General features: G+C 37.3%; 1 protein-coding gene across 1 annotated transcript; it reads right to left on the bottom strand.

The window, feature by feature from the left end:
- Positions 1-7,741: 7,741 nt before the first annotated feature.
- On the bottom strand, positions 7,742-10,840 carry LOC117787381 (eukaryotic translation initiation factor 4E1). The gene is made up of 4 exons (XM_034625890.1): positions 10,352-10,840; positions 8,295-8,394; positions 8,135-8,222; positions 7,742-8,068 (listed from the first exon to the last, which is right to left on the bottom strand). The coding sequence occupies exons 1-4, from the start codon at positions 10,690-10,692 to the stop codon at positions 7,908-7,910; spliced, it is 690 nt and encodes a 229-aa protein (XP_034481781.1). The 5' UTR covers positions 10,693-10,840; the 3' UTR covers positions 7,742-7,907.
- Positions 10,841-13,001: the final 2,161 nt, after the last annotated feature.

The following is a 13,001-nucleotide window of genomic DNA, read 5'->3' as shown; positions in this document are numbered from 1 at the left end:
TGGCAACAAATCGCCAGACAAAAGTGCGACCAAGAGATAGTTTTTTTTTTCAATTCTATTGCTTACAGGAGAAAAACTTTCCTTTGAGTTCTTAAGATTAAATATTCTAGCACATTTACTTGCATAATGAAAATAGTTATTAGAAAAGAAACGCAAACTTATTTAATATAAATAAAATGAAATACTTGGATTGTTCTTTTAAAAAAATAGCCATCTTTATGATGTCAAAGGAACAATTAGATGAATGCAAGCCTGTGAGCAAAAATAGAAAGAATTATCTAAACTAAGAATTATCTAAAAACTAAAATCTATAGAGTAAATGTCCAACTTACTATTATAATAAATATTAATCTGATTGAGCTATAGTTAATATATCCCACGGAATCTATTAAGTAATTAAGTTAATATTTACAATTTAGTATAGCTCATATATGAGTTGCAATCAAATTTTATTAGTGCAGACTTTAAACTTGAGCGAGTTAAGATCGAATAGGCCACCGTCCATGCAATTATTGTGGCTGCAGTATGGCAAATTAATAAGGAAACATGCCAGGCATTATTTGCAAGCTATGCATGCCTTTAGCTTATTGTATTTCAGTCGGTCCTATATGATGTAACGGGTATATATATTTTTATATGGTAAATGTCTGGGGTAACTGTACTGTAGTCGCTTCTTACTTAAGCTAAAAGCTTTTCTGTATACATTTTAATTAATGTGCAACATATAAATGCACAGCAAACGGAGCGGCCTTAACATTGTTGTTCTGGTCCATGGTTTGACCATTGCCATGTGGTGGTGGCTCGACTGACGCAGGGGGATGAAGAGGGATGGAGCCAAGTGTTCTTTCCTGAAAAGTCCAGAGCAATGGGAGACCTTTGCCATGCATATACGTTGCTGTTAAAGCAGACGACACATAAACCAGCGTTAAGCACAAATTAATGGCATTAATTTATGCACCGTTCAACATGCAGTACAAACAGCAGCCCCTCTCCCTTCCACCTGTCTGTACCGCACGGTATACGCCCACGCAGTGTTCCCGCTTTGCAATTTTAATAACTTAACAAAAATGTATGATGGGGCTTGCAGTGTTGGCTAATTAGTATTTAGTAATTGAAAACGCGCTCGGTACTTGAACAGCGACATCGATAACGGCAACGGTAACGACAACTACAGCAACAACAACAGCAACAACAACGACAACAACGCGAACATCATCAGAACGGTGGGCACTGTAATCAGCACTACTTAAAGCCAATTAGCCGCAAATATGCCCGGTAAGCCCTTACTCACTTCAATCCCAGCCAAAACCTTCCTCTTTTCCTTCCCCTTCCCCTTCCCCTCTCACTCCCCTTCCGCCAGCATTCGCGTTCCCTTCTGGCCAACGGCAGCCACAGGCTCTCTGTCAATGGGGCATGAAACGCGTCCGTTCGCATTTTGTTCGCGCCACGCCTTTTTGGGCACGTTTGCGGTTGCCACGCTGCTGTTGCCGCTGCCGTCGCCGTCGCCGTCGCCGTGTCCGTTGTTGTTACAGTTACTATTGCCGTTGCCATTGCCGTTGCGATTTTGTGATATGGCGCGGTCCGTTCGTTACGACATTGTGTAAACGCCAAGCTGCACTCAACTTCTCTCTGTGTGTATGCCCATGTATAAATATATACGTGAGTGTGTGTGTGTGTGTTGGTCTGTGTAAATAATTGGCAGCATTTGTGCTGGGCACACACACACACACACCCAGTCGCACACACATATACCTCGCCAAACATTCAGTATACGCCCCGTTGGCAACGTTCAAACTCTGTAACCAAATGAAATTTGCAAGGTGTTGACAATTATTTGCATAACAAAGCGCAGTGCAGCGCAAAACGTAAAGCTGTTCATAAAATCAACATCGGGGCCTTAACTTAAAGCTGACCAAATTAGTTGCACGATTTTAGCCTTTTGACGTGGCCTCCAAATGTAAACCAGTTGCTATGCCAAATAATGCTGAAACAACTGAATATCCAATTAAAATGTTGCCTTTTGTTCTCAATTCTGAGTAGAATGGAAAATTGGAAACGTGAAAATTGGAATTAAATTAAGATAAAAATCAAAATACTTAGAAATAGTTAAATTTAATAAAATTTAATTGTTGTAATCGAATAGCCAATGCCTCATAAGAATTTCAATTAATAAATATTTTGTGATGTATTCAAAGGTATGAATTTTATGCGATCTTCGCAAAAATCAGATTAAAAGACTAAACCATAATCAAAATGATTAACTGCACTTCAAAAAAAATAAAATACTGAAGATTGTATTGTTTTTTTTTTTTTTTTTTTTTTTTATAACGGACTACAATTAATATTTGACGCATAAAACTCGCTTCTGTTTTGGCATACTCATTGTCGTTAGAAATCCTGATAGTACATTTACTAGGTGTTTATTTAAAATTTGGATTCGTCGGCTAAGTACTTGCATATCATGCTTGATACTTCAACTTAGTCAGCTTAGTTTAAAAATGTCTCACAGCCTCGCGGACCGTAAAATGTCTAGACACAACTTGGCCGAAAATTTCGTGGAAGATTTCGTCGTAAAAACCGAAGCAAATATGCTTGAGACACTCGCAAGACTTCCATTTTCATTCATTTGGAGTTCTTGGCATTTGCATACTTATTAAAAATATGAGAGGCCTTGGCACAACAACGACAACAACAAGATGTGCAAGTTGACAGTTATGCTAAGGCGCTAGGAATTATATATTTAAATTATGCCATGCACCAGTAAATAAGCAACTTGGCATTTGTTCGAGTTTATCCTTGAGCAGGACACAGTTTCGCGAATCCTGTGTGCTTGGAATGCCAAATGTGTGAGGCGGACAATCAACAAACAAATAGAGAAGCAACCCGACAGACCGACAAACCAACAAATAAACAAATAAATGAAACCTTTTTGGGTCCAACTGTTGGTCCTTGATTAGATTATCCTACCTTGCAACCCTTGAGCGCACATCAAAGTTCTCTGCGGTTAGACTTCAACCCTTTGAACACCTCAAATTAGTGCACTTTGTAGTTTCAATTTCATTTTCATTTTGATTTTGATTTTCGCATTCGCATTCAGTTTTGCAAATTCGTTTTACAATAATCTTTTAGGCAGTTCTCTCACGTTCCGACCAAGATTGAGGACTTGGTTTTGTTGGTCAATGATTTGCTCCGTTGACCTAATAAATTAAGTATACGTACCCGAGATCTTGGTCTGCCCAGAGTGTCGTTTATAATGAGCCTATAAACACATTTTGATTGTGAATGAAATGAAAGGAGTGCTGAAGATTGTTAACAAATTTGCAAACTTCTTATTTTTTGAAAGATATTTATTTGTGTAACTGCGTGGGAGAATGGTGTTTGCTAAAAATCGTTAACTCACATTGTGTCTACACATTTTTGCAACGGAGCTGTGAGACTGTGAGCTGACCCAGGGGGATGACAAGCAGCTTGAATAGCTGACCTTATTTGACCAACAACACTTTTCGGCAATAGGCGCCATAAACTATGCATTAGCTGGCGAGAACATGTTCAAAATACCAAAGTACCTTCTACCTACAGCATCAGAGCATCATCGTCATCGTCATCGTTGAGTTTACGAGGATACGAGCATACATATATGTATGTGCATTTCCACATGCCCGTTAAGCTGTTGTCCTGCGGTGCGTCCTTTGTCTTTCGTTTGCTCTTTATCTAACTGCGGGCACAATGACGCGGCGTATGAGTAATGAGTGTGATTGTGTGTAAATATCTTCCTAACCTGTCTCTCCCTATCTCTCTCTCTCTCTCTTTCTCTTCTGCACACTCTTTTTATATACATTCTCTTTGGCTCCGTATGCTTGGTTAGCCAGCAGTAGCAGAGCATCTACATAGAAAATATTACGTATACGCAACGCGTAGCATTTAGTGGCAGCCATAGCCACGCTTCAACCGTTATATATAATAAAGTGTTTGCGACTTTTTCATTGCTCACGTACGCTTGTCATGACTGACTTCTTATGCTAAGGTTTGCATTTAGGTTTAGGTCACCATGGCCCCTATCTGTGAGAGTATGTGTGTGTGTGTGTGTGTGGTATGCCTTGAATGTGAGGTAGCAAGTGCTTTATTTCATTAAGTTAGCTTCGCTGGACTCACTCACATCCACTCACTTTATTTTGCGGCTAAAATCTTTTAGGCCGACTTTTGTGCTTAATATCCTATAGTGCATTTTGGTGCGGTTTGTGGCGCTTTTTATAGTTTATTTACGTTTACTTCGTCTTTAATTTGCTTATAAAATGCAAAAGAAAAGATTTTATTTCCTTGCTTCCTTTTGTTGTTTGCCTTGGCATATTTATAAAGCAATATAAATATGTGTTCTATCTATTCTATGTATTCCTACGATACCTTTTTCTTGAATTCACTGGTCCAGGCATTCCTCCCAGCCGTGCATATACGCTGGAATTTTTGTTTTGTTGCCCAAAAAGCGCAAAAGCTACTACAAATTTGGAATAGCAATAATATTTTAGGGCAAGTATTTGTCTCATGCATCAGTCTCTCTTCCTCTCAATGCTGTGAAGGTAAATAAGAGAGAGAGAAGGGAAGATTGAGACGAGTCTCTCTCTCTTCTTGTGTTGGAGATGAGACTTGGCGTCATAAATTCCTATTAATTCGTAATGCAAATTTGTGAAACGTAAAATTCCCCTGAATTGTATTCAAGGAATTCGTTTATTAATATTTCATTTCAAACGGCACCAGATTGGTGTGGCAATTGTGGTGCCGAGGTGCACCACCATATTCTAATAATAAATTTTATAAGTATGGCGAGTAGATTTCTTTACAGGCCATTGAAATGTTGCACAGTAAATTCAACAAATTAATAAAATTGATGGCAGACACACAGACCCAGACATACACAAACTTGCACTGTAATCCCAATATATGTGGACACACACACATGGACATAGATAGACACTATTTGGCTTTCTCTTTCCGGCTGCCAAAAACGATTAAGATTGCTATAAATTCTAATTACCAGAGAATTACGAGTTGGAAAATTACATTTTATTATATGATAAAAGTTAAGCTTCAACTGGACGACGATAATGTATACTGAAATAGATTTACATGCGTATTCCCAGCGCAAAGCAAACCACAAACTCCACTTAATCATGTGTCGCTACTGCTCCTGTTCCACGCTCCTGTTGTCCAGACAGCCAACACCCCAGCCTCCCCTCCACTGCCCACCCCCGCACCACTTTTCAACTGTATTTAAGTGTCAGAAGTGCAATTTATTTTTATGTTCTGTAGCGTTGCTTGCCAAAAAAAATAAAAGCCAGGCAAACAAGCACAAGCACTGCGAACCACAACAATACACAACATAAGCAAAGGTTAGAAGCCTGTCGAGGCACAGAAGGAGTAGTAGGAACAGGAGGTAGAGGAAGAGAAGTCGCGGGGTCGCTAGAGTGCCCGGGTCAGCTGCTGTGGCAATAAAAACCAAACTGAAACTGAAGCTCTCTTCCTACTTTCTCAGTGTGTTGTTTGTGCAAAGTGTATGAAAAGTGTTGATATATGTGAGAGATAGTGCAGACGGCAAAAAAAAGTATATACAGAAAAAGACCTCAACAATCCCATACAACAGTTGGCTGAATATGCGTTATAAGTACTTCTATTTAAACATTTTAATTGTACACGATTATCTAGCAATTTAACAGTAGTTTCGCTTCTACAGATAACTTTTTTATTATTTTTTTGTAGTTTTTGATTCATATCACTCATATTCAACTGAACATGAGTGGGATTGCATGCTCATACTATCAGACTTACATGCAGGATGTTTTCCTGGAGCGAAACTTGATTGGATTATTCTTGGGATGCTACTCTGTGCATGTCTCGGTATAATTAGAAATTTGCCAAACCTGAAAGGAAGGTAGAAAAACATCCAAAAATTTCAAAAAGTATACCAACAGATGTCTTTTTAAATAACTATGAGAAGATTAAAGTTCTCTTCACAAGCTAAGCAGGAAAAAGGAAAGAAACATTTATGAAACATTTCCGAAAAATATGGAAATCAAAACTAAAGTCAGTTCCAGAAATATAGACATCAAAACCATGATATTTTAATAATACATCACACAAGTTATTTAATAAAAAGAATTATTATCTAAATACACTTTATATTTTATATCTCACAAGATTCTTATCCTGCATACACTTTATTTCTGGTGCAGTCAATAAATTAGCTGAGTTCAAAGTCAAGCATCTTTGGGGCAAGGTTGAACATACATGTAGACTTAATTTAACGCAACACGCGTACATGCAACATGTGCAACATAAACAAAAACAAGACATGCAGCAAAAATTGAAATTTCATTTGCATTTGCACAGAGGTTTTTAGCTCATATATCATATGCTCGCAGGTAAGTAAGAAATTAACTAATTGCAACATAATTTATTTATTTACTAATTAAGTTGCATGTTGTAAAAGTTTTGCGACAAAATTTGCAAACGTTGCGCAGGCCGAAAAACGAGTTGCAGCTGCAACATTTTGCCATAGTCACGTTTCGTGCAACTAATTTGTAAATTTTCATCTAAAGTCATGTGGCGCCTAGACAAGAGGGAGGCACCACTTCACCGGGGCAGCTGATAATGCTCTGTATCTCTGTGAGTGAGTGTGTGTGTGTGTGTGTTTGTGTGTGTGAGTGTGGCAATTTGTCAAAGGTGAAGGCAGGCAACACGGAAAGCAGTTGCATGCCATGTGGGACGTGTGTGGTTGCAATGCGGTTTCGGTTTAACAGCTACCAAGACAGTTGCCACTTGCCACCAGCTAAGGCTGAACTGAGGGTAAAAAAGGCGACAGAGAGACAGAAAGACAGAAAGCGAGACAGAGGGACAGAAGTGCAAGTTTGACGGCAATGAAGATAGTTTTGTCAACTTAAGTTGTCTCATAATAAAGTTCCTTCGAGTCGTGTTGGGTGACACGTGCCACTGGCGATTGCATATTGATTGGAAAGTGTTGTTGTTATATTTTTTTTGTGCCACTACATCACTCATACGTCCTGTGGGCTACATTGGCCCAAATATCAATGGTTGAATATCAATTTCAAATACTCCAAACTCTCGGGGCCTTTCATCAAAATTCAATTGTTTCAATTTACGGACACTCGACGCCACAAACAGTGGCAGCAGCAGCAGCAGCGGCAGCATTCGTGGCAGCAGAAGCAGAAAGCGCAGCAAATAGTGGCATAGACATGGTGCAACCTCCATTGTTGACCCTTTTGTCTTGAGCTTTTCAGTTGGGCAGTCAAGCGCCAAGCGAAAAGCGCTCACCGAGCACCCAAGTGGACATTTATCTTTTGCAGTCACTGTGTGCCACTTCTAACAAATGGCTATGCACCAAAAATTGTAAAACTCTCGCATAACGCATTTATTCGCGCTCTAGTGCTGCATATGTTTGCATAACATTTTATCAAGCGTGCAGATCCTTAGAATGTCCTTTTGACTTGACTTTATTTTAATAATTAACAAAACTGCAAGCCGCTTTAAAATAGAATTTTACTAGATTGATTAATTCTTAAAATCATTTAATAAATTTCATGATGTTTATGTATGCATCATCATTTGAAACTATTCATATTAATATTCCATAATAAAGTTAGATTTACCTTAAACTATTCATTATTTTGTCCTTAAGAAACAGTTGAAAAAATATTATTTTAATTGAAACAAAGTGTGAGAGGCTTTTATCTTAAATGTTCTCTATTTTTAATTTTATTTTTTTTACATTTTTGGAATACACGAGCTTTGGCAGCAGCCGGACAAGGACTAAGAGCTAGAGGGGACGAGAGGTGCGGACCAACTGCTGCCTTGATTAACAACAAGAAAAAGGAAAAGAAAAACTGTTACCGTTGGGCTTACAATAAGTAAACCGCTTTCACCAGCGATCCCTGCTTGATCATCGAATCCTTGTGCATTTGGTATTGCAGATTGTGAGGCGGTAAACCCAACAGTTTACGCAGCTTGTGCCCAATCTCCATGACGGCCAGTTCGTTGTGCCCATTGACGGTCCAAATCGCTGCAACAGATTATAAGCAAGAATCGTCTGTATGTTGCACAGTCAAGTGAAATACGTGCTACTCACAAATTTTGTTGCTTTTGCTGCGCAAGTTAATGACAGCGCCACAAATTTCCTCAGTATGTTGAACAGCCTCACCAATCAGTATTAGCAACTGCGGAAGTGAGGTTTATTGATGACAGATGACAGCCAAAAGTTATACTCAAGGACACCAAGGACAACTCACCACGTCTAGCCAAAGCTTGTCTAGCTCCAGCTTACTACAGCGACCTACGCTGATGACCCAGCGGCCGCCATACTTGTTGATTTCATCCTCCCACATGGGCCTGTAAATCAAAGAGGAAAACAGCTAAGAATGCAATTACTTAATTTAAAGTAGTGATGTTAATTTAAACTGTGAATCGAGTTTAACATATTTAAAAAATTGTTAAAATGGGCGAAAAATAACTTGGAAAAAAATATATTGAGTTACAAATATCGAGTTTTTTCAAATCCCTTTTTAATAAAAATTGTCAGAGTATGGAAATTACTGGTTTGTGATGGAAAATTATTTTGCAATTTTGATGCAGTATTAAAATAGAGGCCAAGTAATGACCAAATTGACATTCCGCAATGAAATCGGTTAAGTTTTGACAAAGTTATGACTGTTTGAAGTTTGTGAAAATGTGTCAAGGGGAAGGTATGGAAAAAATGGACAGTGATGGAAGAAAAATTTAATTTTCCAATTTTGATGCAGAATAAATATAGAGGTCAAATAATGATAAAATTGATATTCCGCATGGAAATCGGTTAAGATTTGACAAAGTTATGACTGTTTGAAGTTTGTGAAAATGTGTCAAGGGGAAGGTATGGAAAAATGGACAGTGATGGAAGAAAATTCAATTTTCCAATTTTGATGCAGAATAAATATAGAGGTCAAATAATGATAAAATTGATATTCCGCATGGAAATCGGTTAAGATTTGACAAAGTTATGACTGTTTGAAGTTTGTGAAAATGTGTCAAGGGGAAGGTATGGAAAAAATGGACAGTGATGGAAGAAAAATTTAATTTTCCAATTTTGATGCAGAATAAATATAGAGGTCAAATAATGATAAAATTTATATTCCGCATGTAAATCGGCTAAGATTTGACAAAGTTATGACTGTTTGAAGTTTGTGAAAATGTGTCAAGGGGAAGGTATGGAAAAAATGGACAGTGATGGAAGAAAAAGTCAATTTTCCAATTTTGATGCAGAATAAATATAGAGGTCAAATAATGATAAAATTGATATTCCGCATGGAAATCGGTTAAGATTTGACAAAGTTATGACTATTTAAAGTTTTTGGTTGAAGTGTCAAGGGTAAAGTATGAAAAAATGAACAGTGATGGCAAAAATTTAATTTTCCAATTTCGACGCAGTATTAAAATAGAGGCCAAATAATGACAAAATTGACATTCCGCAATGAAATCGGTTAAGTTTTGACAAAGTTATGACTGTTTAAAGTTTGTGAAAATGTGTCAAGGGAAGGTATGGAAAAATGGACAGTGATGGAAGAAAATTTAATTTTGCAATTTTGATGCAGAATAAATATAGAGGTCAAATAATGATAAAATTGATATTCCGCATGGAAATCGGTTAAGATTTGACAAAGTTATGACTGTTTGAAGTTTGTGAAAATGTGTCAAGGGGAAGGTATGGAAAAAATGGACAGTGATGGAAGAAAAATTTAATTTTCCAATTTTGATGCAGAATAAATATAGAGGTCAAATAATGATAAAATTGATATTCCGCATGGAAATCGGTTAAGATTTGACAAAGTTATGACTATTTAAAGTTTTTGGTTGAAGTGTCAAGGGTAAAGTATGAAAAAAATGAACAGTGATGGCAAAAAATTTAATTTTCCAATTTCGACGCAGTATTAAAATAGAGGCCAAATAATGACAAAATTGACATTCCGCAATGAAATCGGTTAAGTTTTGACAAAGTTATGACTGTTTAAAGTTTGTGAAAATGTGTCAAGGGGAAGGTATGGAAAAAATGGACAGTGATGGAAGAAAAATTTAATTTTCCAATTTTGATGCAGAATAAATATAGAGGTCAAATAATGATAAAATTGACATTCCGCAATGAAATCGGTTAAGATTTGACAAAGATATGACTGTTTGAAGTTTTGGTAGAAGTGTCAAGGGCAAAGTATGGAAAAATTACATTCATTGCAACGAATTGCAATATACCCTATTACTCTATAAGCTTTAGAAAGCAAATTCCCACCAAAAGATATATTTAATAAAATGATCTTACTGTATGCCCTTTTTGAACAATGAATAATCACTGCCAATCTTTAGCTCGGATGGAGGTTTGATGTGATTGTAGAGACTCCAGAAATCTTCGACCATATCAAAGCTTGTGATCTCATTTTGCATTTCCTCCCAGCTCTTGTTGCGATCATTCTCTAGGTACCACAATGTCCAGGTATTCTCCAATGGATGCTTGAACGGTACTTCGACCATCTGTTTTCCTGTCTTACACATGTCGCCATCTGAGTAGGATTTCAGCTCCTGGCTTGAGCTGGAACGAGAGTCAGTCTGCAGTTCGGAATCACTGTCCAACATTGTGAAACTATTCTGTTTGGCCAAGAGCATTGATACGAATACAAATTTTTAAAACCTTCTAGAGATCTATCAAGTGGATTCAACCGTCCACTTTACGTTTATTTCAATTTCAGCTCACTTAAAAATACTTTTACACGACACGATATAGGAAATATGTGAGATTTTCAAAACAAAACTAACAACACCGAGCAGTGACTGATAGCTTATTCATAGCACAGTTGTTTATCTAGCGATAATTATGATACATTTCAGATTGCAGACATTATATATAATAAAATATGCACAAAACAAAAATCAAATTCTTAACTTCAGTCAGTAGAATTTATTAAAAATTTCATAATTATTGTTCTTGAATGAAACCGGAAACGCTGTAATCGTAACTACATCTGCAATCCCAATGATAAACGATCCCAATTTCAATTTTCCTTCAACACATTTAAATACGCAACATTTGCGTTAAAATTTTATTGTCATGCAATATTGAGGCCAATGGATTGGATTCGATTGAAGTTGGGCCATCAGTTGGAACAGCGATATAAATAAGTAGTATAAGGTTGGTATGGACACAGTCCACAGGCTCACTCAGCTGTGGTTTCCGTAACACATTTGGCGCCATTGTTGGATCATGGTCAACGGCCCGGTATGTGCTGGAACTCAGATTCGTAGTCGGACAATGCGAAAGAGAAGGTTTACGATTCCTGCCACTCATCGACAGGATGCGGGATGCGAACGCATCATTTGCGTTTGCCTTGCACTGTGAATGGCAACAGCATTGATTTACTTGAGTTGCCCTCTTTATTGTTGCTGTTGTTTGCGAGAAAGACAGACAGACAGACAGACAGACAGACAGACAGACAGACAGACAGATGGACAGGCAGTCAACCACATTGAAGAGAAATGACTCTATCTGAGAGGAGTTCGCGTGATATGAAATACTTGAACGCATTTCGTTTCTGCAACAATGCGCATAGCAGTACAATCCAGTAGGATAATACCATTAAGTAAAGTGTAGTAAATACTTGCCACAAAAAAAAGTTCAGCTTAATTTAAGTGCAACACATTTTAAAGAGATGTGGCAATGTGGCAACAGTTGGCAACAGTCAATTGTCAGTTTGTTGCATTATCAGCGCTTTACGGCTCATTTGCGTTTAAAACATGTGTAAACAAGTTAAGACGCCATCGAACTCACATTCCGACCATGCCCCTTACCACCCTCATATCAACCATATTTCATATCATTGCCAGGATATGATCTGACTCGTTGCTGGCTGGCAAAACTGACAGTCGCAACGTCAACTCATCGTTTTTAACACTTCGCACAGTGATTTATGAAATTTTCAAAATGCCAGTCGAGTGCCCCAAACACACACACACACACTGCCATACACCTATTTAATATGCTTAAATACGTATACACACATTACCATATTGTGAGCTTTTTATAAAGCATACTTTGCAGCGCATTTTCCAGTGGCTCGTTTAAAATATGGCTTTATATTCTTATTAAGCGCTCATTACTCACGCCGCCTGTTTAACACTTTGTGCAACTGGCAGTCCACACACCAACACACACACACACAAACATGGCTGGTTATTTTTGGTGTGAAGAAACCAGTCGCCCGTGGTGCACGTTGTCAGTTGTCTGTGGTCAACATGGGAAGCCCAATGACAGTGCATGAAAACGGTCAGAACGAGGCCGCATTATTGTGGCCAAAAGTGCAAACTGACTGTGTATGAAAATGAGCGAAAGGCAGAGAGAACAAAGAGATAGAGATAAATAATAAATCAAAAGTGCATCCAAAGGTTTTCAACTTAATTTAATCAATTCTATTAAATTAAGTCAATTGAATATTTATAAAAAATCTGTTTTTATAAATCGTTGCTATAAAAACAATTTAAATTGTTTTTTTTTTTTTAGTTGCATACAAATTTGTGCAAATTTTCAATGAGTTAATAATTAAATATATTAGTAAGGCAATGCAATATGCATGAAATAATAACATTAAAACTAATAGGTTGAGTAAACAATCTAATTATATGTCACAATAAAATGATCTCAAGCTGCATTTTATTACATTTAAACTATTCCCAATATCATAAAATACTCAATACAAAATTAAAAGCTCTTTAAATATTTGTAAAATATTTTTGCTCAGGTGGCACGTTTTTGTTGTGTTTTGTGTCTTTCGATCCCTTGGGAAAGCAGATACAACATAGAAAGCCATTGAATTGGAATTCGCAGTCGCGTTTTGTGTATTTATTTATTGCAGCATTTGCATTGTTGTGCACACCAAACAGCAGACAAAATAACACAGCAACACACACACAAACATACATAG

Source organism: Drosophila innubila (genome assembly GCF_004354385.1).
Source record: "Drosophila innubila isolate TH190305 chromosome 3L unlocalized genomic scaffold, UK_Dinn_1.0 0_D_3L, whole genome shotgun sequence".
NCBI classification, from domain to species: Eukaryota; Metazoa; Arthropoda; class Insecta; order Diptera; family Drosophilidae; genus Drosophila; species Drosophila innubila.
The sequence above is the reverse complement of the archived record's forward strand: the minus strand, read 5'-3'. Positions and strand labels throughout refer to the sequence as shown.